General features: G+C 42.7%; 1 protein-coding gene across 6 annotated transcripts in view; it reads left to right on the top strand.

Moving 5' to 3' along the window:
* LOC119917042 (WD repeat containing planar cell polarity effector) overlaps positions 1-25018 on the top strand; it is an 82927-nt gene that overhangs the window by 42826 nt on the left and 15083 nt on the right. For all 6 annotated transcript variants that reach the window (XR_005447207.1, XR_005447208.1, XM_038737114.1 and 3 more), the window contains 6 exons: positions 1541-1732; positions 9410-10013; positions 13318-13506; positions 13682-13805; positions 14887-14950; positions 24698-24797. Coding sequence is in view for 4 of the 6 variants with exons in the window: in XM_038737114.1 (XP_038593042.1) it covers positions 1541-1732; positions 9410-10013; positions 13318-13506; positions 13682-13805; positions 14887-14950; positions 24698-24797 (1273 nt within the window). In the remaining 2 variants the exon portion in view is untranslated. The remainder of the gene's footprint in view (positions 1-1540; positions 1733-9409; positions 10014-13317; positions 13507-13681; positions 13806-14886; positions 14951-24697; positions 24798-25018) is intronic.

Below are 25018 nucleotides of genomic sequence, written 5' to 3' on the forward strand. Positions count from 1 at the left end.
ATGTTGGTGTGTATAAAAGCAGTCGTTCCTGTCTGTCTCCAGAAGCAGAGTCCTGATAAGACACCCCACCACCACCACCACCTAATATTGTACACCCCACACTTCTGTCAATGCATGTGCATGCTACCTGCAACATACACATTTGTGCACACGCACGCACAACTACCCATCCCCCACAACAAACACACACATGCACAACCACATACACATCGCCCTGGTCCAGTGGGCTAAGCTGGAGAAGGGAGAGTGGCGGGCGTTGAGGGGGGGCTAAACTAATCCGGCCCACAGAAAGTGGTTTTTGATTATTGCTGACCAGCAAACGCCAGCAGAAAAAAAAGACTAGAAGAGGGAAGAGATGGGTAGGGATGGAGGGATGGAGGGGGCAGGTAGGGGGGTAGAGATAGAGTGTGTTATTAACCCCAGTGATTTTCAGATTTTTTTCCTTCTTTTCCATTTCTAATCTGTCAGTGATCTCGCGTTCAGCTGTTTGGAGCAACTCTTTGTTCCCGTTATCATCAGATGTACTTCCATCATTTTAATTCGTCTCTGTATTTTGTGTCCAAAGCAAATATCCTCCCCAAGGGGGCAAGAAGGGCAGACATGGACCACTGAACCTCAAATCTGCTCTATTCATACAGTGCAGCTTGTCGATTTACTAATTTCTGCATGTTTCTGTGCTTTTAAACCAATTCCTTTTAATAAACATTTGTAAAGAGACAGTCCTGTATTCCTGGTTTTACAACCTGCCTTTCTGTGAGGCCCCAGCCACTCCTCTGCACTGTGACAGAGGTCTTGGATGTGTGTGTGTGTGTGTGTGTGCGCGCGCTAATGTCTGCGTGTTAGTGAGTGTGACCGGAGATATAGAGTATATGAAAGGCCGGAATGATTGTGTGTGTGTGAAAAAGAAATAAACTGTGGTGTACATGAAAGGCAGGGTCACAGTGTAAGACCTGCAATTTCACCTGATTTAAAAGTGCTTTAATGGTGTGTGTGTGCGTGTGTGCGCATGCTGTTTACACCAGTGCCTCTACATGTATGTACATGTGTATTTGTGTGCATACATGCATGCATTTGTGTGTGTGTGTGTGTGTGTGTGTGCGCCCTCCCCCCCCAAGCGCCACGAGAGCTCATTACTGTGCGTCTCTTTGTTGTGGCCCGTAGAGCGTGGCGGACCTTCCCAAAAATATGCACATCACTAAAACAAGAAGCCCGACAGAACAAAACACACACGCACATTAATAATGGAATATAAAAAAACAACCTTAGACACCAACAAAAACAGGATGGGAAAAGGACAGGAGAGCGATGTTTGGGGCTACAGACATGCAAGTTTCAGAGCCCTCAGGTGTTCACGCCAGGCAGGTGAATCCAAATGGGTGTATCACTAAGATACCCTATAACTTCCCCTTCTTCATAAGATATGTTTTAACTCGTTGCGTCTGCAAGTATTGATCTTTATACCGTCTCACTGTACTGCCCATTTTGTCTCTCTTCTCAGTGCATCCCCTGCGCTTGTGTGCGTTTTTGTTTCCATGTCCAGGTGGTGTGTGTGGACGTGAGTGGGCGGGGTCGTAGGCTCCACAGATGCGTGGGTCTCAACCGTCTCCAGGATGTGGTGCTGTGCTGGTGGAACCTGGACTTGCCCGGTGATGAGCTCTGGCCCTGGACTCCCACAAAGACGGACAGGAACAACCTGGTCTTGCTCAGCTGCTCACCTAGTGAAGGCCTCAAGGTACACACAGTCACGCAATATAATACTTGCATATCAGAGACAAATTCCAACCTTTCACCACAGTAAAAGCAGTTGCAACACAACAAATCAGGTGGTGAATGACAACAATCAATCACCAGGACATTATTCACTGTAATGTAGCTACTTCATTTGAGAGTAAAGGCTATTCATACAAGAATAAATGAAGCAATACTTTTTAGCAAATTAAGTTATTATTGACTTTCATAGTACACTCAGAAAGTATGTACCAGTAAATTCTGCATTTATAAAAAAGACCCGGCGAGAACAGTTGCCAGGTAAGATAACTGTAATTGGAATCATGGATCAACCCTTTCCCTTAACAAGCACACTGGAGGAGTCGTTACAGTTTTCTCATCCAGCCTACTTGTGTTTTGTTGACTGCTGAGAAAGTTTACAACCTTGTCCTCGTGGAGTTTTGTTTAGTTTTTTTTATGATTTGATTTCTCAATATATACAATCGAAATCACATACACTTCTCATTTCAGCAAAACAAATCATACAACACCACCACACATTTACCCACATATAAAACAAACAAGCTCAGTAAATGAAATATGTGAAGTATAAATAAACCTACTTCATATACACTTGGAATACAGTTCATCTCTATTGGGGAACCCACTTCAGGATCAGGAACTTTAGATTGTGATCAGTTTGTTTGTTTGTAGCAAGATCTGTGTCGATATTCCTGTTTTGGCTTGTTACAGATTCTGTGATTATAGGAATTCGCAGCAACCCATCAATTTATAAAAAAATTGGAAATACTCCCATACCCTTGTTTGGAAGCGAATTTCTGCCCAAAATCAAAAGAATTCAAGTATAGTTCACAAGTGACAGTAAGATGTAGGGTATGTGTTAGCAGTTGTGCAGGTGTTATACTGAGCTGTCGTAGTACAGAGGAAGTTGAGGCTGACGGTAAAGCTCCCAATTTAACAGTTGATCTACATATATATTTAAAGCAATTTAGGACATCCAGAAGGAGCGTGAACTTGAACCATTGTTTCTTCACATTGAAAGTCATCTGATCAGGATGCTTCCTAGTCACCTTATGGACGTATTTTGGGGCACTTCCAACAGGAAGGAGACTCCAGGGCAGACCCAGAACACATAAAGCAACACAGACCTAGATTCGTGACAGAAACCAGATTGATGGATGAAAGAATGTAGAATTAACTAGGGATCAGTGAAAAATGTTTGAATCTTGATTTCACATAATGCCTTTGCTGTGACCTTTTTTTTAAAGAACAGAGAATTACCTCGCACATCTGTAATGTGAGACAGGTGCGTCAGAGGGGGATGAGTAGGTCAGGAGTTGCGAAGAAATTGTCTTACTTAAGAGCTGGCAGCATTTCCGTACTAGACCTTCATCAGGCAAAAATGGCAAAAAAATTGCTTGATGAAGGTCTAGTATCGAAACATTGCCAGCTTATAAATTTATTTTTGCAAGTTAGATAGCGTGCGGGAGTTTCTTTGCTACTTGTGATCTTTTTAACCCATCACTCTCACACAAAAGTGTCTTGTTCATTAAAGGAAAATCCCATGTTACAAAGTGGAGGCAGAACTTTTTCTTTCGATTTCTTATTAATTTTGGCTATTTTAGGAATTTAAACAATATGATGTGAATATTTGCATTGTAGAAAATTGTTGAACATCTATCAAAAAAGGCCATTGAAGTGACGTATACTTAGGAACACAATTCACGTGCTTGTTGCCACCTTTCGCCACCTTAAGCAGTTGATAATGTAAAGCCCATGGAGGGGGGGCAGCTCTCATTAAAAGCATTTCTCATAAGATCTCAGAGAGAACAACCCCAGCTAATCTAACAAATAACTGTATTGATTAAATGCAGTAAACAAAATAAGTAAAGAAATAAAACAACAAAGCATAAAACTGCCCATGACTTTTAGGTTTTTTAATATCTTTCAGTGTTGTTTGAAGCCTTAAACCCAGGACACATCATAACTCCAGCAGTTTATTTTTTGTATTTTTGTACACACACTCAGGTACTCTCACACACACACAGTGAGGACAGTGAAAAAAGCAACAAAGCTGCTGTTTTGAGTGGAGACCTGTGTTGTCGGGGATGGGATTGGGGATGGTGTGTTAGTCACCTCAAGGGTGGCACCTCTGTGTTGCACCTCCGTGCATCACCATATGAAATAAGAAGGAGAGCTAAGCCGTGGTACAGCGTGAAGGAGAACGCCTACACATTCTCACACACACATGCTTAGACGCACATCCTCATGGCCTTTGGCAAAACCCTACCCGTGACCCGATTCTGTGTCAACGTAGGATTGGCCTCATGCCGAAAGCAGATGAAAGATCAAAAATTACCGAACCGGGCTTAACTCTACTCCTCATACCACGTACCTCTGCAAGCAAATGCAAAATTTTCACCACACCAGAGAGAGAAGGGAGAGAGTCTGTGAGAGGGAGGAAAGATGAGGGTGACAAATTGCATGCTAGGAAAACAAAATAACGCAGGAGAGAATAAGGGAGGGATGGGAGCTAGGGGGGGCACTTGAATATTGAAATAAGCAAAGCAGATGTTGTTCGCTGCTTTTTCCGCTTCTTGTTTTTGGAACGCTCTCGACATTTATCACACTCCTTTACCTAGTTTATTCTCCCTGTCTCCGTCACCCCCCCCCCCATCTCCTCCTTCTCCTCCTTCTTTCCTCCACGCTTCAAGAACATTAAAGTCTCTTCGTGGGGCTGCGGCATCGCGCTCTAATGAAAGCGTTTGTTGTCATTTTTCAGATGCGCGGTGTGAAATTAAGCGAGCAGTTTATGTAAGAGCCGTGGCGGGAATCAAACGCTGGGCACACATCGGGAGACGCCAGCTACTTCAATCACTTCAAGCTCATATATATGTTCCTTTTGTTCAGTTTGCTATCTGCCGCACTAAGCCAATTTTCTAGCCAGTCTCTCGGCATTTAAAAAAGTCTGATTTCTTTCCCTATGTGGTCTTAATTCATATGCCCCCCCTCCTCATGCTGATAAGTGGAGCCACGGCACGCAGGGGGTGGAGGGTGGGAAGGAGAGAAAAACACATACATAGTTCGTTTTTATGCAGCCAGTTAACATTTTTAATTATCATTCCTTCATGCTTCCTTCCCCTAACCCCCCCCCCCAACAAACACACAGACGCACACAGACCCAAACCATGTCCCTAGAATTAATAATCTTAATGAAAAGAAAACACCAGCTGAATGTTTTCTTGCTTTTTTAGTCATATTTGATTATTTGTGCTTGTATATGTGTGTCTGTTTGTGAACAGCCTTTTTTTGATTTTGTTTATTTTAAAGCACATGACTGTCCTGTTATCTGTCACCAAACAGTTTCTCTGCAGTTGCTTGATCTGCATTTGTGTGATGTCTGTTGTCTTTTAATTATTGTTGACTTGAGCGCTGAGCTGCATTGTATTTTTCTCTTGCAAAACAAGAAAAACCTGAACTTATTGTCAATGAAAGACCACTTTCAAATGAAATAATTTATATAGGAAGAATATGTAATTGCATAGAAATATCTTTATCTCCTCCACAACTGCTATGATTACAAGTGTATTAGAAGCCAAATTAACAGTGTAAATTGGGCAGTTTTGCCTCTAAAACAAAAAGCTGCAGTGTTAATTTGCAGAATTAAAGCATGTACAGTAGAAGGCACATTCTCAGCAATGCACAGCGATCATAATTTGGACCATGAAAGGGTCGGGTGTGGAATCCAAAGTGTAGAATTACCCCCAAGCTCCACTGCTCTGCAAAAATCTCTCAGGAAGCACTGCTGCTACAGTTTCGGGTCTAGTGAGTAATTATCCCTCTGTACTACAATTATGTTCAGTGGTACAAATTATGACAGTTTGAGGAATATTTTGATTAGTAATCCCGCTGTGCCTGTGCATTTCCTCACATCAGTACCTCAACACTAACCCTAATTCATACACCTAAAACTTCCCAGTACTCCCTCCCTGAACACCGCTCATCCCTTCATCCCTCCACTTTCCTTCGAATCCCTCTGTCTCTCTCTCTCTCTCTGCCCGTCTCTCCCTGTCTTTCTCTGCTCCGTGAGCTGGAAAATTGGCTTCAAAAGGCCACTGCTGTGAACAAGGGCCAGCCACACAGTTGGGCCCGTCCGCTTTATCTTTCAAGCCACGGAGGGGGAAAAAGGGTGCTGGCGAGAGAGAGACGAGAAGAATGGAGAAGAATAGTTTTGACCAGTCACTGAAACCAATAACCAGGAGAAAGCTACTTACTAGAGGCCTCTCTCTCTTTCTGTCTGTCTGTCTCCGTCTCTCTCTCTCTCTCTCTCTTTGCTCTCTTTGCATCTTTCCCTCCACATCTCCTCTCCTGTTTCTCTCTCTCTCCTCTCTCTTTACTTGCATTCTCAGTCTTTCTCATCATCTTTTGTGCATATTTCTTTAAGTCTGGATCCCTCTCTTTTAGTCTCTCTTGCACATCCTTTCACTCACTTGCTCGCTCCCTCTCTTGACCTTATTCATCATTTTTCTATTTTATGCTCCCAGAACCAGGGAATACAGTATGTTCACGTGCCACAATGTACTCTAGAGTTCACAGGCAAACAAAGCTGTGCTTTTATGAATATATTAAAATGACATGTGCATACTGTATTCCAGAAGTCATTCCTCTACACTACTAGCTGTTGTTTTTATTAGAGTTCATTCATGTAGCAGCATACTCATTCTGGCCTGCTTTTAGGTAGCATTTGTATTTAACATCCATGGTTGGTACACCCAAAAAAATCATACAGCCAACTGAACATTAGTTTTAGACTGATCTTAAATGATGCCTGGTTAGCTAAATATCTGTGTGTAAGAGTTAATTCATTAATCCGCTAGAGATAAATCTATATGTCATCATCCATCCGATGTCTCGTCATGCTTACGGTAGCATGAGTGTTTGCAGTGTAAGAGTTTATGTTTTGAAAGATTCAAACCCCATAACCCTGAAAGTCTTGAGTGCCATGCTCTAATCTCCTAATCAGCTGTGTTGCATTCAGGGCCGTTTTGCTTGCCTTTGCTCAGTCCACATGGAATATAAAAGGAGGCACAGCGTGGCCTTAGAAATGACACAGAGTCAAAATGTTGCTGTGCTGACAGTGGTAAATGTTGACTGGAAATATGCAGCTGGGTCGGAGAATATGCAGGTTTTGCTGTGCATTTTCTGTGTCTTCTACTTTAGCATTATTGAGATGTGTATACACTGCATGCCTTTTACGTATTGCCCTTTTATAAAATACTCAAAAGGCACTGCAACTAGACAGTCATGGTCCAAGTCCAGTTGAGCTCAAGGTTTTTTTTATGTGAAAAATCTTACATGGGTTGAATGTGTGTCCATTCACCCACTTCATAAATGTTTTGGTTTTTTGTATGTGTCAAAATAAAAACAAGACTGAAAACTGGTCTTAAACTCTTTGAAATATTAACTGTTGCAGGTTGAAACAGGCCATGTCATATTTACTCGTTGCCTCTGAGCTACGGCAGAAACTCTCCCCCTTCTCCTTTCCTTGGAGGGTCACCTATCAGGGGAGGCAGAGCTGAATCAGCTGCACCTCATCCCCGATGGTGCCACGGTGGCATGCTGGCACAGCGGGCACTAGCAAGCCGGGCACAGGATGAAAAGCTGAGAGGATGAGATGTGTTGGGGAGGGGGTCAGGGTTTGTGGAATTGAAGTAGGTCTTATGATTCCTGTGACAGCATTCTGTGGGCTGGACTCGACGGACCCTCGTCTGCTATGCGTTTGTGTGCAAGTTTATTTAATGCATGTATCACTTTGTCCCTGCAGAAATGTAGCTATCAGAGATCTGCACCCTCCTAAGGATACCCCACCCCTTACATGAATTGAGCCCCTCTTGCCTGCTGCCTCAAATAAACAAACACACACACACACACACACACACAGCACCCACCCCCTGGGGAGCAGCAGGAGCTAGCTCTGGGGGATTATGGAGAGGAGAAAAAAAAGCTTTCAGGAGGACAGTCATCTGCTTCTCTCCTGCTGTAGACCATGGGCAGGCAAAAAAACTCCTCTCTTCCTCCCTCTAAGTCCCTTTTTGGCAATGCCTGCCAAAAAACTGGGCCGGGCAGCTTTGTGAAAGGAGAGGAAGGCAGGCAGCAGCAGATCCCTCTTTCTGTCTGCACGGCGAAAAGAAATGGGCTCATTTAGCCAAAGCTGCCACGGTCAATGCAGGGCTCTGATAGAGGCTTTGGTAAGGTGAAATCCCTCCTAAAAAGCTCTGTTAGTGACTGTGGAACTGTTGGGCTGCTGTTTAGTATAGGCTGTTGTCTCCTGTCATCCACCTACTGTTCCTGGTTCCTTGTGGGTGTTTTATCGACAGTGCCACCCGTGACATGGCCTATCTCCGTCAGTGTCAATGCTGCCTTGCTTAGCAGGGCCATTGTGCCTACTCCCCCCAATTTACTGTGGTTCAGGAGCGAATAATCAAATTTCTGGATTTGACCATCAGTCAAATAATCCCAAGCTTTCTTCATGTATCATCCTCTTAATATTTAAAAAAAGGTATGTTTCCTGTCATTCATGATCTCTAGCGTTGAGCTCTTGGCTTCTCACACAGGTAAACAGAGGGGGTTGTTTATCGCTGGGCGCTGGGTGCCAAGCCGTGGCATGCTCAGGGAGAAGATGTTGTTGACCTTGAGTTAAAATGGAGCTCTTATCATTAGCTGTCTTGATTGACAGCCGTGTGTTTATGAGCAAAGTGGAAGGCTCCATTTCTTCCATCTCCAGGGGGTTTGTGGCTGCTGCCATGGTATGACTCATTTCTGTGTCTCTGTCTTTCTCTCACGTGTTCTCTCTCGCTCTCTCCTTCCTTATCCTTATTTTATTCAAAAAGCAGGTTATTTTATGAACAGTACTTAAGAATATTCCAATTCCTAAATAGAAGAACATATTTAAACAACAAAATTACGAGATCCAGTCATGTGGCTGATGCAATGTATAGTGACACTTAATGACTGAGGGCACACTGGCTGAATCCTGCCTCTAACCACTCCAGTATCAGATACAAGGAGGATTCAAAACAGAAGATATAGAGCAGTCAAAACAAATTCAATTAAGTCTATAGACTTTATCTGAGTTTGAGTGACTTGTAGTGAAGTGTGATGTATTTTTCCCACTTTACAACCATAATTGAAAGTTTAACATACAAGTCTGTGTTATGCTCACTGGTTGTAAATATTATGACTCAGGGATTCGTAGACTGTGGGCCTCCCATCAGAGAAAGCTTGTAAAAGGATGCCCCCGGCACTTACAAAACCTCTGTTCTGACTTATTACCAGATTTCTTTCTACAGTATGTCTAATGGCCCAAAATACTGAAAGGAGGCATCACCCCTTAAATCAAGAGTCCTTGCAGCTTCTGTTGCTTTTTTTAAGCAGAGCAGTGCTTTGTGCAAAATGCTAACATCAGCATGCAGTTAAGCAGGTTCTACTGTTACTCTCATAACAAATAGTTAATGTTAGCAGTTCTTGTCCTCCTACCCAGAGAAGAAAAACAGTAAAAATACAGGATATGTTATTGTGCATTGTTGGATCAGATTAGATCACAGGGAGGATGTTAAGTGGGTATCAGTTAAATACTTTGAAATAATTCTCTCTTCTAATCAACATTTGCTCCCTCTGAAAGGTCCTCAGCTCTGTCCGGACAGAAGGTAACCCCTTGGACTGCCGCTTCAGCCTGCTCCAGCCCTACCAGCTGCTAACCGTAGAACTACCTGCAGGACCCCAAGGATTCAGAGAGGGCTCCTGGGCTGACACCTGTGTGTACGAATGTGCACGACAGCGCCTGCACCGACTGTCTGTCACCCGCATCCCGCTACCATCCCATCCCGTCTCCTGCTCACGTCACCCCTCTGAGACCACACTTGTCTTGGGCTTAAGTGACTCCTCCCTGGTCCTGTATGACCAGCGACGGGGGGTCTCTCTCCTGGCCTCCTGCCCTGTGACACCCACCCTCCTCACTTGGCACCCTGCTGGGGCCGTGGTCGTGGCAGGGGGAGGGCAGGGGGAGCTGATGTGCTTTGATGTGGGGTTGGCACCTATAAAAATGGCACTGGTAGCAGAAGAAGTAGCTTCAGCTGCCACGCTAAGATTATCTCAGCACCTGCGCTGCAGTGGAGGACTGGAGGGACTGCAGTGGGGGACAGGCCTGGAAGGAGGTCCAGAGGGGACAGATATCCTGATGCTGGTCTTTCACGGGGGACCACTAGCAGCCTTGAGATTCAAACTAGGTGGGTAAAATAAGATTCAAAAATACAATTTGAAAAACAAATTACTCTTATAAACTGAAAAAATGGGAGTTGGAATATTTGTGGAATAGAAACCAAAACTTAGGGCTGCAACTAACTATTGTTTTCTCTGTTGATTTAATCTGTTGATTAGTTTTCAGTTACCTATTACTATAATTGTTTGGTCTACAAGATGTCATAAAACAGCCCATAACAAGTTCCTAAATCCTAAGGTGAGGTCTACAGATTGTTTGCTTTGTCCAACCCGAAGATGTTTATTTTGCAATTACATAAAAAAGCTGGAAATCATCACATTTGAGACGCTCAATGCAAATATTTGGCCACTTACATTGATTATTTCAGGAGTCCCCAACAATGATTTGTGCACAAAAACACTAGAAGTTAAATATGTTGAGCAAACATTTGAGAAAGAATCTGAAACTAAAGAAACTGAAACTACATAAACTAGACTTTTAATATTATGTCTTAGAGTGATGCAGTTATACTACTTCGATTTAGAGAATGACTAGAGGAATCCGGGGAGAGGCTGCACCCCCAAACCCCACAACAAGCAGATATAAAATGTCTTTTCCTTCTCCGGACATATATAGAAACAGAACAGGACAAACATTTTCATAACCCTCCACACCATCATAGTAGTCTCTTCCTAATGAAGGAGCCTTCCTCCCTTCAGAGCCTCTTCCTCTGTTTTGGATCTGACACTGTATCTGAACCCCACTGTGTAAATATGGCTGCTGAACGGGTCGACCTCTTCACTGCCGAGGGAAGTTAATTTGTTGACGGGCGGGAAGGTGAGCAGGAGTCACGCTCTCAGAGGTCATTCAATAATCGCCCCGGGGCAAGAGCCCCCCAGGTGAATTCTGGGATGCATTTTTCCGATAAATCGTTTACAGTGGCTGTGCAGTCCCTCGGGGCCCCCAGATAAAGTTTGCCAATCAAAATGTTTCCGAAGCAGCCACCTCACCCTCTAACACATGCATACACAAACCTGCACACAAATACACTTGTACAGTCTCACACACACTCACACACATTCAGCTTCTTTAATTGTGACTTTGGAAAGAAGATGTGACAGTGGCGCACAGCTCTCTGCGGAAGTTTGAAAGCAGTAGTGTGGGGGTGGATGGAGGAAGGTAGAAGACTGTGTACGTTTGAGTTTGTGTGTGTTTGACTGTGTGTATTCAACTGTGTTTGCACAGGGACAGGGGAGGGTGTCTTCCAACAATAGCTTCCCCTCCTCTGATCGTCTGCCAAGGTTTTGATGAAGAAAGTCACTGCACGTCTTTTCTCCATGATAATTCTCCCCCCCCACACTCACATGTGTGTATTCTTCTATTTCTGTGCTTCTATGCACACACACACTCAAACTCATTTGTTTGTTTGCTTGCGCTCCTTCTCTGTGTTGACTTGTTTCATAAGGCCCGCTACATGACAGAAGGAGTGAGTTGGGAGACGGCGAGGAAGAAAGACTTGGACGTGCTCCAAGTTCTCGTTTTTTTTTTTTTTTTTTTTTCCATAGGAGGCAGCCCTCCCTGGTGCCACCCCCCCACCGCCACCCTCCCGCCTGCATCGAGTTATCGCATCTGGGCACACGTTGGCCGCGGCTGGGCCTGCACCGGTACAGGCTGTGGAAGGGCAGACGAAGGAACGTTCTGTGCGACACGCAAGGAAAATAGAAATTTTTTGTAGGGATGGGAATTCAGTCAAATATTGTTGAAAGAAGAATTACATAACAGGGAGGGAGGGAGGGAGAGAGAGAGAGAGCCTAAGCCTAAGCCCATCTATCTTTATTTGACTTTTATTTTGGTTAAAAATTTGCTCAGCAGGCATCAAGGTAACGTAAAGGTGGGTTTTCTCTTCCACTGCACAAGCTGGTGCTTGCTAATTTGGGAAGCACTTTTTTAGCACTGCAACAATTAATCAATTAGCTGTCATTTAATTAATCTGCAACTATTTTGATGATTGATTAATCTGTTTAAGTAAAAATTCCAGCTTCTTCAAAATTAATATTTTCTATTTTCCTTATTCCTCTGTGATTATAAACTGAATATCTTTGGGTTGTGGACAAAATAAAAACATTTGAGGACGTCATCTTGGGTTTTTGGAAACATGGATCAACATTTTTCACCATGACATTTCATAGACCAAACAACTAATCAATGAAACAAAAATCAGTTGCAGCCATACACTTTTGCAAAGTAAAGTCTATCCATGGCAACAATTTGAGTTAAACTAGCCAGCTTTTAATCGACTAGTTTGGCATCTATATCGATTATCAGAATTATCGCCTTGTCTCATTCCTAATTCTTCTTTCTGAAAAGGAGATTGCACAAAATTAAAACTGATTTACTGAACGATTGTCCCCAATATAACATATTTTTTTTAGATTTTAGAAGACTTTAATGCTCAGCTGTCATTATTATCTTTTGAGTTGAAGTCTTTGTCAGTAGTTTTGTATCTGGAGTCTACTTGTGGTGTTGATGGTGCACACTACTCAGTGTTCGTTGCTGTTTGCTCATGCTGCTGCTGATCTTGTCCTGCTCAGTGTTGTTTTGTGTCGGACATAGTGACTCTAAACTGAGCTGGTTGAATATGTTAGTGTAGACAGGTGTGGGAGAGAATGAACTTGTCCTTGCCACCACAATGATCTCATAGTTGCAGACGTTAACGCCCAACTCAAGGCCCCATATACACACACATACAATCACACACATAAGCATAGACGCACACAAACCGCACTACGCTCAGCTGATGAATTAGCCACATTAGCCCACTCTTTAGGGGATTTGGGGGCTTGCTAATTGCCAGCTTGTCATTTTAATTGCCTGTACACCCCTCACACACACATACACACAACCTCTTCAATTAATTAGACAAGAGTCAGTGGTGACTTTGCCTGCCTGCAGCCTGGCCCACTGACAGTACCACTGTCAGTGCTCACCTACACTGTCCAGAACAGTGCCGCTAGCTATGTCCAAATTTTGTTTAGTGTATATGTAACAGAATATTACAGGTAGCATGTATGTGAGCATTTTATTTAGCCACAGCCAGGATACACTTGGATGTACATTTTGATCTTTTATAAAAATCTGTTACCAGAGTTTTTACAAATTACAAATCTTGCTATTTTTTTCTTTTTCACTGATGGTAGACTTGTGCACGTTCCTCTGGGTCCGCTGTGTATTGTTTTTAGAAAAAAATTCTTATTTAAAAATTTGTGATTGATTTGTTAGTTAGATACATTATTTAACAGTATAATACAATTAAACCAAACTCACTGCGACAGGGGCTCTGACTGGGGGCCAGATGGGCTCCGGGGAGCTGCTGCAGCAGCGTCTGCGTTGTGGCCAGGTCCGAGACGCACTGGGGATCCTGGAGGCCATGGACTGGAGCATCATGGGAGACGAGTGCTACCGAGGCCTGAGCTCAGTCACCAACCACCTGCTGAGACTGGAGCTGAATGCAGAGAGAGAGGGTGGGACTAGCTTACTAGTTATCTTCAAATATAAAACAATTAACTTGTAAGAACATGTTTTTTCTGTCGTTTGCTGCTTGGCAAAATTTCTTCCTGACACACTTCTACTAAAACTATTAATTAAAATTTTTATTTAACTTGTTTTATTCGGCGTGTGTTTCTGTTCTGTTTGCAGCCCAGCTAGAAGCAGCTCTGGGTGTGTTTTATGCCCCACCCACCCCTCTCTCTGATATGGTAATACTTGAGTACAGGGAGCCAATCAGCAAGTATGCCCGTCGCTTTTTTCACCACCTCCTCAGGTAACGCTGCCCACTCTGTACTGGTCCTAAATTGATTTTCTGAGGAAGACATTTGTTTTACATAACTTATCAGGAGGGTCAAAGGCCAAGATCATTAGAGCACTCTTGGGGCTAAATAGATTTAAATACATCAGTCAGGCTACACATCAGTTGTTTAAATTTAAATCAGACTTAAATTAAAATGACATCTGATCAGTGATTAACAGCTGTTGCTTGTGGTCATGCAGCTCTACATACACAAATATACGGGGTATTTTTAAGGCATTAGCAGAACATTTTATTAGTTTATCATCACAAGGTGCAGAATCAGAATAAGAAATACTGTCCAAAAAAGGTCTTTCAGAAAATGACATCCATTGAAGATACAATTTAATACTGCTTATTTGCCTCTCACTATTGCTATTTTAAAAATTCTAAAAAGGAAATAGCTTTTGAATGCCCTCACGCGCAGACTGGTGCAGCTTTGAGTCATTCATAAAGCAAAACACCTCACATGCACCTGTTTAGATTGTTGTTTAATTTTCCCTTCTGCCATGAGAGCCTTTTGAAATGCCTGTTTGACTGAAATAGACCCTGTTGTTCCCACACACTGCTGCTTACTGCTCTCCATCCTGCAATTACCTTCCGTTTCCTCTCTCTTTCTTTCTCCTCCTCTGTAGCAGAGCTGGAGCGTTGTTTGGCATCCCTCCTCCTTTCCTCTCTTATCACCTACCTGCATTCATTTTCTCTCCATCAACATCAAATGAAGGAAGCCCCCCCCACACCTCCTCTCTCTGCTTGGGTTTGTTTGTTTCATGTTGGCTCTAGACAGGGAAAGTTGAGGTGTTTTGTACTGGGAGATACAGTTCTCTCTCTCCCCCAGCTTTAATACTAGATAATAGGAAGAGGGCTCACTACTCTCTGTTCAATTATTGACAGTTTTGTGCGCAGGGGTATACGTGAATGTGTGTGGATCGAACATGTACTACTGACCCATCCATATACAGATTTTCATCCAAGATGTGGATTTTTAGATTCATGATTGTTTTTTGTCAGGATGTTATTATACTTCCCTTTTTAACTGTGCCCACTTTCTCTGCAGACACGAGCGCTTTGAGAAGGCCTTCCTCCTCGCTGTAGATTTAGAAGCAAGAGATTTATTCATGGTGAGTGGAAAGGACATTTCTGTTGAATTGCCGTCTTGAAAAAATGTGACGCATAGTTTGACAAAAAGGTTGCTGACATAAAGCAGAATCCACTATGGGATATTTTTAACTTCATTTGTCCAGGAATTTTTTAACATGTGAACACAAATTAAGAGTTAATATAATTAATGTTCCTCAAAAAGGCTTTAGAAGGTATTAAAAAGTCTTAAATTTAATGTACAAAAGTCTTAGTGGAGTCAGCAGGCAGGTTATAAAATGTTTTTGAATTCAATTAAAAAGTGGATTATTTAATCCTTTTTTGTGGAGTTTCAGTCAACACCTTCTCACCTGTAGCAACACTGCCACTACTGGGCAAGTGTTGATTTTTAGCAAATAACTTAAATAGATTAACATAATATAAATTTTAAGTCATTTTTAATTGGTTAATCCATATAATGAAACTTAACTGGGTCTTGGTCGTATTTATTTAATTAATTATTTCATTCTGAGTTTTTGTCAGGTATTGCTGGGAAGTTCTTTTAAAAATGTGTTTTAACAATAAGTACTTATTGGCCATATTATCCCCACTGGGTTTCCATCAAACTGTGGGCGGTGTGATCATGAAACATGTATTCAATTGCATTATGTGTGGAATTAAAAAGGAATTTATCACATCTTCAACACTCTGCACTGGTGCTCTGTGACTACACGCAGGCAAACTAAAGGGAAACATGGAAACTCGTCTGATAGGCTGCGTCACAGATTTATCCATGTCCAAACTGGGTTAATATCAAGGGCAATTGGACTTGGTTCAAGATGGTTGAAGATGGTTTGCCTCTCATCCAAGAGGTTTCTCCAGTTCTGCTGAAGGGCCAAAGTTGCCCTTGATTTTAACCCACCTGTGGAATCTCCACAGAAACATTTAACCATGCAATTTCATTTAAGCTGTTTAATAGGTTGGGTTTTTTTTAAATCAAATTGTCATTTGAGTAATATGCCTCTCCACATAAAGAGATCTGTACCAGAACCACTGTTGTGTTTTTTTTTTCTACCTTTATTGGAGACACTGACAGTGAACACAGGAAATGTGTTCCCTGGATGAAATGGAATTAAATGGGTTGTGGTTATGTTGTATGCATCTTAACCACTAGGCTACCTGGACTCCCCCAGACTGTGTTAAAATGTTTTCCCACTGACTTACAATTCTCAAAGCATTAATTTTTTAGTGCAAAGTTCCACTGAAAGTATTTCTCTGTCACTTACACCCAAGAAAATATCACTTCATGATCATTGTGGCCTGTTACATTACATGTAGCATCTCTTACAGCATTTATCCTCTAACACACAGTGATATTGGTGAGAATTGAGGCACCTAAATTGTGGATTGTAAGGAGTATTTAAGTTTTATGCAAGTGTGCTGCAGCTTCTCTAATATATTTTAATTGAAAACTGTACTCTTTTTGCTTTCATTTGCCTGTGTGTATGTGTGTGTGTGTGTGTGTGTGTGTGTGTCAGTCACAGAGCAGGTGTGATCTCAGTATGTGCCTCTTTTCACAACCTCCATGGCCTCGGCTCGGCCTTTTCCTCTCCTCTCATCTTCCACCTAACTCGCTCTTTCTTCCACCTCACGCTGAAATGCTCTTCTATGTGTTTGACCCCCTTTTTCATGGGGCCCCCTTTGCTCCATGCTTCACCAACACCCTAGACATTAATACAGACCCCCATACACACACAGACACGCATACACACACTCTTGCTCCCTCAATCACACTGATAGCACTGGTTCCAATTACCTCCCCACTAAGTAGTGCTGCTGGGAAGCCGAATTGAAAAGGTGGAGTCGAGCCTGTGGACCTTGAAAGAGTCCAAAGTAAGGGAGGGGGACGGAGTGAGAGGAGGGGGTAGCGGTGTAGGTGGAAAGCAATATGACAAATGTGGGGGGGGGGGGGAAAGCGAGTAAGAAAAGGCGAGAGAGAAAAGAAACAAGGTCTTGCTCTGTCACTTTGGAGGTGTCGAAAGATGAGTAAGGAACAGAAGATGAGCAGAGATGGAGGTGGAATCACATTTGCAAATAATTCTCTGCCTTGCGTTTGAACTGATTCCGGAGGGTGGAGTCAGGACAATTCGGCCTGGGTCAACAAAGCAGGTCCAAATGTTGAGTGATTTATTCTCATAAAACATTCATTCATATGCATGTATTGCATGGACGCTACTTTGTTAAAATCTCCTGCATGTAAATAATTAACACTTCCTAAAACTTAATTAATAGAAAATAAATATTTCTTCATCTAGTCATATGTTTGCACAAATTAAGCACATTTGTTCTTTTATTTCTGAGATATATTCATAGAAAAAGAATAAATTTCACATTTTAGAAACACTTAAGACTGTAAACTGCTAACCCTCACCCTCCTTTCCATATTTTGTAAGTTATTGGTTATTGACCATGAAATAGGAAATGAAGTGCAAGTGATTTTAAATATAAAACAAAACTCCAACAGAACTAATTTTCACAGTTTTCATCATGTTTACAAGAAGTTAGTGTGTGGCACAATAGGAAAGTGACCCTGTGTGTGAAGTTGGTGTGATGTTATACAGAACTGGTGCGTCACTGTCCAGTGGTTCTTTAGACTGCGTGACCAAAACTACAAAACGTCTCCAATTATGGAGCCAGTTCACTCGTCCATTTCAGTTGTTTGAGAACTGTGTGTCCGCCTCCTGTAGCTCTCATACTGCACCTGACCGCCAGCAGATGTTTCTTGATTTGCTGTTTTAAATCAAACCACGTGTGTAGTGTTAATACAGCACAGGTGACATCTTTCTAAGCTCTTCTCACATATAAAAGTATAATTATTGTTGTTATGCTTTAGATGAATTGGCTGGAACAAAACGCAATTCAAGATCAAATGATTGATTTGATCACTGTGACAGACTTACAAAGTATTTGTGCTCCGTTTCGTGGTCTCTGTATATGTGGCTCACCAAACACAACAGATAATTGCAAACACTTCTCATCCTAGATCTGTAACAAAGCTAATGCTCTCTCACAAAGAGCGTTTTCAAGCACTTTTTTTTGCCTCAGCGACCAAGAGAGCAGCAACTCATCATGTGAAAAGAGCTACAGAAAGAAAGAAGACGTTGACATTTCACCCCTTACTCTGGCCTTCGCTCTAATTAGGTTGTGTTGTTGCTTTAACCTGCTGGTTGGTTGATTGAGTTGAGGTGGAAGGGGTTAATGAGGGCAACCCCCACCTTCACCAAACTTTTTTCTAACTTCCAAACTTGCCCACAGAACTCAATAACGCACCATTGACTTGATAAAATGCACACACGTATAGGAAACATCCACAACCTCACCTCATATAGAAACGCCCAGCATGATATACCCCCCATCACCAGACCCCTACAACTTCAAGCCCCATTGTTTCCTAGCTAACAATAGAGGCCCTCCAAGCCTTTAAAAAGGGGGAAAAAAAAGAAACCTTTTGTTGAAATGAAACACTTTAGTGTCGGGCTAAATCGAGGGGGAGGAGGAACCGGTGGTAGGGGGGTGTTTTGGCGGAGGTGGAGGTTGGGAGGTGTATATAGAGGTAGAAGTAGGGGGTTTCCGAGTCATTTGCATTTCTTTTTCATAAATGGCGCCATTCTGTAGTGTCCTAATTAGCCTTTGATAATGAGTTGATAATGTAACCAATTAGGTCATTCGTCAGCCAAGTCAAGCCGACGACAAGTTGTTTTTTTTCTCTACCCCCCCCCTCCCCCATCTCTTCTTTCTGGGTCTTTGGCTCTTGATGTAGCTTGTTAATTAAATCAAATTGTGTGATAGCCGAATCTGATGCCGGCTCTTTTGTTCCCCAATGAGGGCTTGTACTGTTTCTTGTTAGATACGCTAGCAGTAAGGCAAGCTGCGTCTGTTGGGTTCACCCCCTATCTTCCTCCCATATCTGACGCCAGGCTTGGAGGCACTGGAGGAGGAGGAGGTATCGCACATCTTCTGCAATAAGCTCATTGTTGTGGCTCAGATGAGTAATTAGCGTTATTAAAACGTTAAGTCCTTAACACCTATCAGATAGAAGTGTTAGTCAAACACAAAGCTCCTGGATAACAGGTGTGTCAGAAAGTGTGTGTGTGTGTGTGTGCGCGTGTGCAGGTTCAGCAAATGTGCTCATGTCCAGGGATTATGCCTGTGTTAATTAATGAATATGTGCATTGTTTGCTTGCGTGTGCCTATGTGGATTTGTGTCCAGTCTCCTTGTCAATATTTGATTTAACTGTATGCTTTTGGCAAAGGAAATGCCCACCCTAAAACATTTTAGTCCCACGCAGAAATGTCTCATCTGCTTGAATATTTCTTGGGATAATTATAACTGGTGTATTTTCTTATTCCCAGCTATAAGGGTATGGCTAAATACAGATGATGTGACATTTGCTTGAGATATTTCCAGGGGTTGCAATGAAGTCTGAATCATCAGGATTTGATGTCCATCCCTCAGAATCAAAGAGCAAAGACTTCTTTCTAGAGCCGCCTTTTGATGCTAATATTTATTTTTTTATATGACTTTTATATTATCATAGAGGGAGAAATACACCTTAAAAGAAAGACAGAGCTGTGTCAGATATTCCTCCCTCGTTCACTCATTCACTATTTCCTATATAGGGGGATATACACTGCTCAAAAAAATAAAGGGAACACTAAAATAACACATCCTAGATCAGAATGAATGAAATAATCTCATTAAATACTCCTGTGCTGACAACAAAATCACACAAAAATGATCAATGGAAATCAAATTTATCAACCCACGGAGGTCTGGATTTGGAGTCACACTCAAAATGAAAGTGGAAAACCACATTACAGGCTGATCCAACTTTGATGTAATGTCCTTAAAACAAGTCAAAATGAACGCCTGGGCATGCTCCTGATGAGGTGGCGGATCTCCTGAGGGATCTCCTCCCAGACCTGGACTAATGCATGGATGGAGCGAGACATGATGTCCCAGATGTGCTCAATTGGATTCAGGTCTGGGGAACGGGCGGGCCGGTCCATAGCATCAATGCCTTCCTCTTGCAGGAACTGCTGACACACTCCAGCCACATGAGGTCTAGCATTGTCTTACATTAGGAGGAACCCAGGGCCGACCGCACCAGCATATGGTCTCACAAGGGGTCTGAGGATCTCATCTCGGTACCTAATGGCAGTCAGGCTACCTCTGGCGAGCACATGGAGGGCTGTGCGGCCCCCAAAAGAAATGCCACCCCACACTATTACTGTCCCACCACCAAACCGGTCATTCTGGAGGATGTTGCAGCAGCAGAACGTTCTCCACGGCGTCTCCAGACTCTGTCACGTCTGTCACATGTGCTCAGTGTGAACCTGCTTTCATCTGTGAAGAGCACAGGGCGCCAGTGGCGAATTTGCCAATCTTGGTGTTCTCTGGCAAATGCCAAACGTCCTGCACGGTGTTGGGCTGTAAGCACAACCCCCACCTGTGGACGTCGGGCCCTCATACCACCCTCATGGAGTCTGTTTCTGACCGTTTGAGCAGACACGTGCACATTTGTGACCTGCTGGAGGTCATTTTGCAGGGCTTTGGCAGTGCTCCTCCTGCTCCTCCTTGCACAAAGACGGAGGTAGCGGTCCTGCTGCTGGGTTGTTGCCCTCCTACGGCCTCCTCCACGTCTCCTGATGTACTGGCCTGTCTCCTGGTAGCGCCTCCATGCTCTGGACACTACGCTGACAGACACAGCAAACCTTCTTGCCGCAGCTCGCATTGATGTGCCATCCTGGATGAGCTGTACTGCCTGAGCCACTTGTGTGGGTTGTAGACTCCGTCTCATGCTACCACTGGAGTGAAAGCACCGCCAGCATTCAAAAGTGACCAAAACATCAGCCAGGAAGCATAGGAACTGAGAAGTGGTCTGTGGTCACCACCTGCAGAACCACTACTTTATTGGGGGGGTCTTGCTAATTGCCTATAATTTCCACCTGTTGTCTATTCCATTTGCACAGTAGCATGTGGAATTGATTATCAATCAGTGTTGCTTCCTAAGTGGACAGTTGTATTTCACAGGAGTGTGATTGACTTGGAGTTACATTGTGTTGTTTAAGTGTTCCCTTTATTTTTTTGAGCAGTGTATGTATACACAGACATTTCTAAATTTTTTTCATTTTGATCCTTCACTGACAGGTGTAGTGTCACATAACATTGCACTGTGACATTTTTAACAAAAAGTACTGTGATATTGGTTTACCAGTAATATTATTTTTTCTACTGTGGGAATTTTGAGGGTGCTTTAAAGGGTAGTACATTTTTACATAGAATTATAAAAAAAATTCCAGAGATTGTTAAAATATTTCACGAGAAAGCCATCACGTTTAAAGGCAAACTGTCTTAACAACGGAGGGCATCAATGAAATTACCTTTTTTACTATAAGACTACAATGAAAAACGTAAAAAAATACTAGATAGTAAAGATAGTAGCCCATTATATACATAACTGAAAGACCCTGTTCCTTTTTACAAGTACTGTGCTGATTGTGTCACCCCACTTGTTTTGCTTGAAAATATCTTTACAGTTAGTTTTAAAAAAATAATCTGGACACACAGATAAAACATTGGCCAGTAAATATAGTGAATTAAGTTGCAAATACAAAGTGATTTCAGATACAGGATATAGCCACACCATGTGTCATTTTTTAAAGACATTTGAGTCAGATTGGCATGTTTTGCTGTTAACTGCCATAACACTAAAACTATTACTCTCCACACCAAATGCAACAAGTTGTTTCCATTCTCCGTGAGATGTTGAAAGGCATGCTGCAGCTTTCTTACACGAGTACTTCTTTCGCTCAATAATGTTTCTCTGTGCGCATAAACAAACGTGAACAAACGCTGAACGTTTACGTATGTGCTTCTCATCGATCCTGTTTGGCAGTAACCCACAGACTGCAAACATGCAGACATGAGCCTCTCTAATGTGTCATAAGCGCTGCTGTGTGCCAGTTAATCTAATCCCTCATTTATTTGGAGGTAACCCAAATATCAGTCAATATCGGGCTCTTAGCGTCCAGCCCCCCCATCCCCTCCACTCCCTAAAAATGGCCCACTAAAACGCCCCTCTTTATCAGGCGCTGCAACCCCTAAAGCTCTTATATAAATAAGATTAGTGTCGCGTTTGAGCGTCAGGGAATAAGAGGTGTAATATCTGATGGTTTTATATGCAGTATTATTGTTATCCCTTCTTAGTCAGGCTGATACTCTCTCTCTCTCTTAGTTCTCAGTTTGTCTCTCTCTCTCTCTCATTTCACGTTTGTTCATTCGTTTATTCTTTCTCTGGGACCCTCTCTCCAGATTCAGACAGTATTATGAGGAGCTAAGCTGGAATAAAGCGCCCCAGCATCAAATGTTCATATTGTTCTGTTCTGTCTGTCATACAGTCTCTCTCTCTCTCTCTGCTGCTCTCTCTCTTTCTCTCTCATGTGAAAACCCTTGTTGTGAATTTTGCCTTGTTCACGTCTTTTATGTCTTGTTCACCGTCTCTTTCTGCTCTTTCTTTCTCGCTCTCTCTCTCTCTCACACACCTCACTGTCATTTCAACGTAATACCGCCTCTCCTCCTCGCCCGTTTTAATCTTCTGCTGCTCTGTTTATTATCAATTAGGAAGCCTCACTCATATCTAATTGAGGGGCCATGTCCTTGTTCACAGCGGCTGAATTAGCCACCTCAGTCCTGGGAGCCGATTTAGGTTCTTTTGAGGCCATTTTGTTGTCGGCCATTTTCACATTGCCTCCTAACTCGTTGCCGCAGAGGGCAGGCACCACACTATAATTACCCAATCTGTTCCCATTCATACTCTTCAATTTCAGCGCCTCTCTCTCTCATTCTCTTTTACTCCCCCTCTTCCCCTGCCTCAATCCGTCTCTGCTCCCCACCTCTTTTGGAAACCAGCACCCCCCTTCTTTTTTCCCCCTCTAGGGGTACAAAAGCTGGGTTACAATATGGGGGTATTAGGGCCGGGTGCAGTCTCAGCTGGGGGGTGGCTTTAGCCAGCTGAGGGTTATCCATGGCGAGCCCTGAGTCACGGCACTGATGTCCTGTGATGTCGCTGAGGCGGAAGACTTTCCTTAACACGCTGTACCCTTTGATGGGCCCTCAGGCCCTGCACTCAGCCCGAGGAAACCCTGCGACCCTGAGTAGCCCCTCGTTGGGTGCCAGGATGAGGGTGTGATTCACTTTCTGTTAAATCAATTTAAGAGGTTGGGTGTTGCAGAAATTCAGTTTTCCCGTCTTTTTTTTAAATTTTAAATTGCACCAATATCCGATACAATATCAATATTTAATTTTTATCACTTTTGTTTATGTATTATATCATTATTATGTATATTTGGTTCATTTAGCACCATCCTGCTTCCCATTCAGAGCAACACGTTCACACTGGGAGCTGACCAGTACATTTTCAGCCTTGACTGCTGGTTATTGACGGGCTCCACTGGAACAACTGGGGCAACATGTTGATTGTTGTTAAGGGTGTGTTTTTCATTTACTTCACAGCTGTTCTGGGGGATTCAAATCAGTGACCTTTCTGCATCAGACCAAGTTTTATACCATCATGCTGCTGCCCCTGTTGGCGTCTCAAACTGAGAAATTTGTAATTATCTGCGGTCATTGATCCCGTTAAGATCATCATTTAGCTGAATTATTTAGGTCCTCTGACTCAGCTAAAAGCTGAACCAACTAATCAATACAAATGATTTTGTTCTCTTTTTAAAGAACAATGCTTTTTTCTATCTGTCTGAATGTATACATGGCAATACTGGCTGTTCTTCACATCTACACATTATTGATGGTGTTAAAAGTATTGACTAATCAAACCTGCTATAACATCTTTTAATTGTCAACACTCTAATGGGACCAATTCTATTATGCATATTAACTATATACTGTGTGTACTATATACTAAACTGTGATCGACCAGAGTGTCAGTGCCAAAGAAACTTCACAACAAAATGTTTTTCCGAAAATGTAATATTCCTGGAACTGTTTCACCACCTTCCACAATATACACATTTACATATCCATCACAGGATATTTAAGATTTGAATTGATTTAATTTAATAAGACTATAGTTTGAGAATTAATTTTAGTTTTCAGGTATTTAAATAGATCAGCGTTACTTGTAGCCCGGAGCACCTTAAAACAGGGACAGCGGTCTGATGCGTTGTGGTTATTAATGAGCAGTATGGCTGCGTAGAGCTTTTAGGCCACCCTCAGACATCATTTAGCAATATTATCTCTCTTTATGGTCCTGCAAGACTCAAGCAGAGAGATACAGAGGATACACGCTGTTTCCAATATTGTCGCAGGCTGATATAGTAATGTGCTCGGCTGGATATGTTTCTCCGCAAAGAGAGAATACCAGCGTTTCTGAAAGGTGAACAGTCCCTCGCCTCCTCTCCCACTTTTGAAATGTGACAGATAACATCCTCCCTAGTTCAAAACCGGAGAGACGAGGGTGTATGTGTGGGGTGTGGGGTGGGGGTGCTGATTTCAAAGTTTTTGGAGGAACCGGCATTTCATCCAACCTGTGCTCTTTCTGATGTTGGGCTTCAAACGGCTCATTTTTTTCTGTCATTTCATCTGTTTCTTCCTTCTCCCGCCAAAAACACCACCCCCATCCCTCCCAAAAAAATCTCTCTATTGTCATCGGAGCCTAGATTCATTTTAGATTAACGTTCACGTTTCTTTCTTTCTTGCATTACCTTCAAAGGACCTCCATTATGTTGCCAGCGATAAGGGCGAGGTGGTGCTAGCGGATGTGGCCAAGAGGAAAGCTAATGAAATCGAGGCCCAGGCCATCGCAGGCAACGGTAAGAAAATAATCATAATGTCTAAGCAAAAAGACGCCAAATGTGACTCGTTATTTCTGCTCACATCTGATATGGGAGGGTGGACTCCTGATAACCTCAGTAACTCACCCACTCTGACACACTTTTCTGACATCTAACACCGGGTATTTTCTCAGGCTCTCACCCTCCTTTAATAGTGCAAAAGAGAATTAAATCAGATCATGTTTGACCGAGTTGACTGT

This window comes from Micropterus salmoides, unplaced genomic scaffold (genome assembly GCF_014851395.1).
Source record: "Micropterus salmoides isolate LMB-PRFRI ecotype aquatic unplaced genomic scaffold, ASM1485139v1 Ms_hic_scaffold_22, whole genome shotgun sequence".
Taxonomy (NCBI): Eukaryota; Metazoa; Chordata; class Actinopteri; order Centrarchiformes; family Centrarchidae; genus Micropterus; species Micropterus salmoides.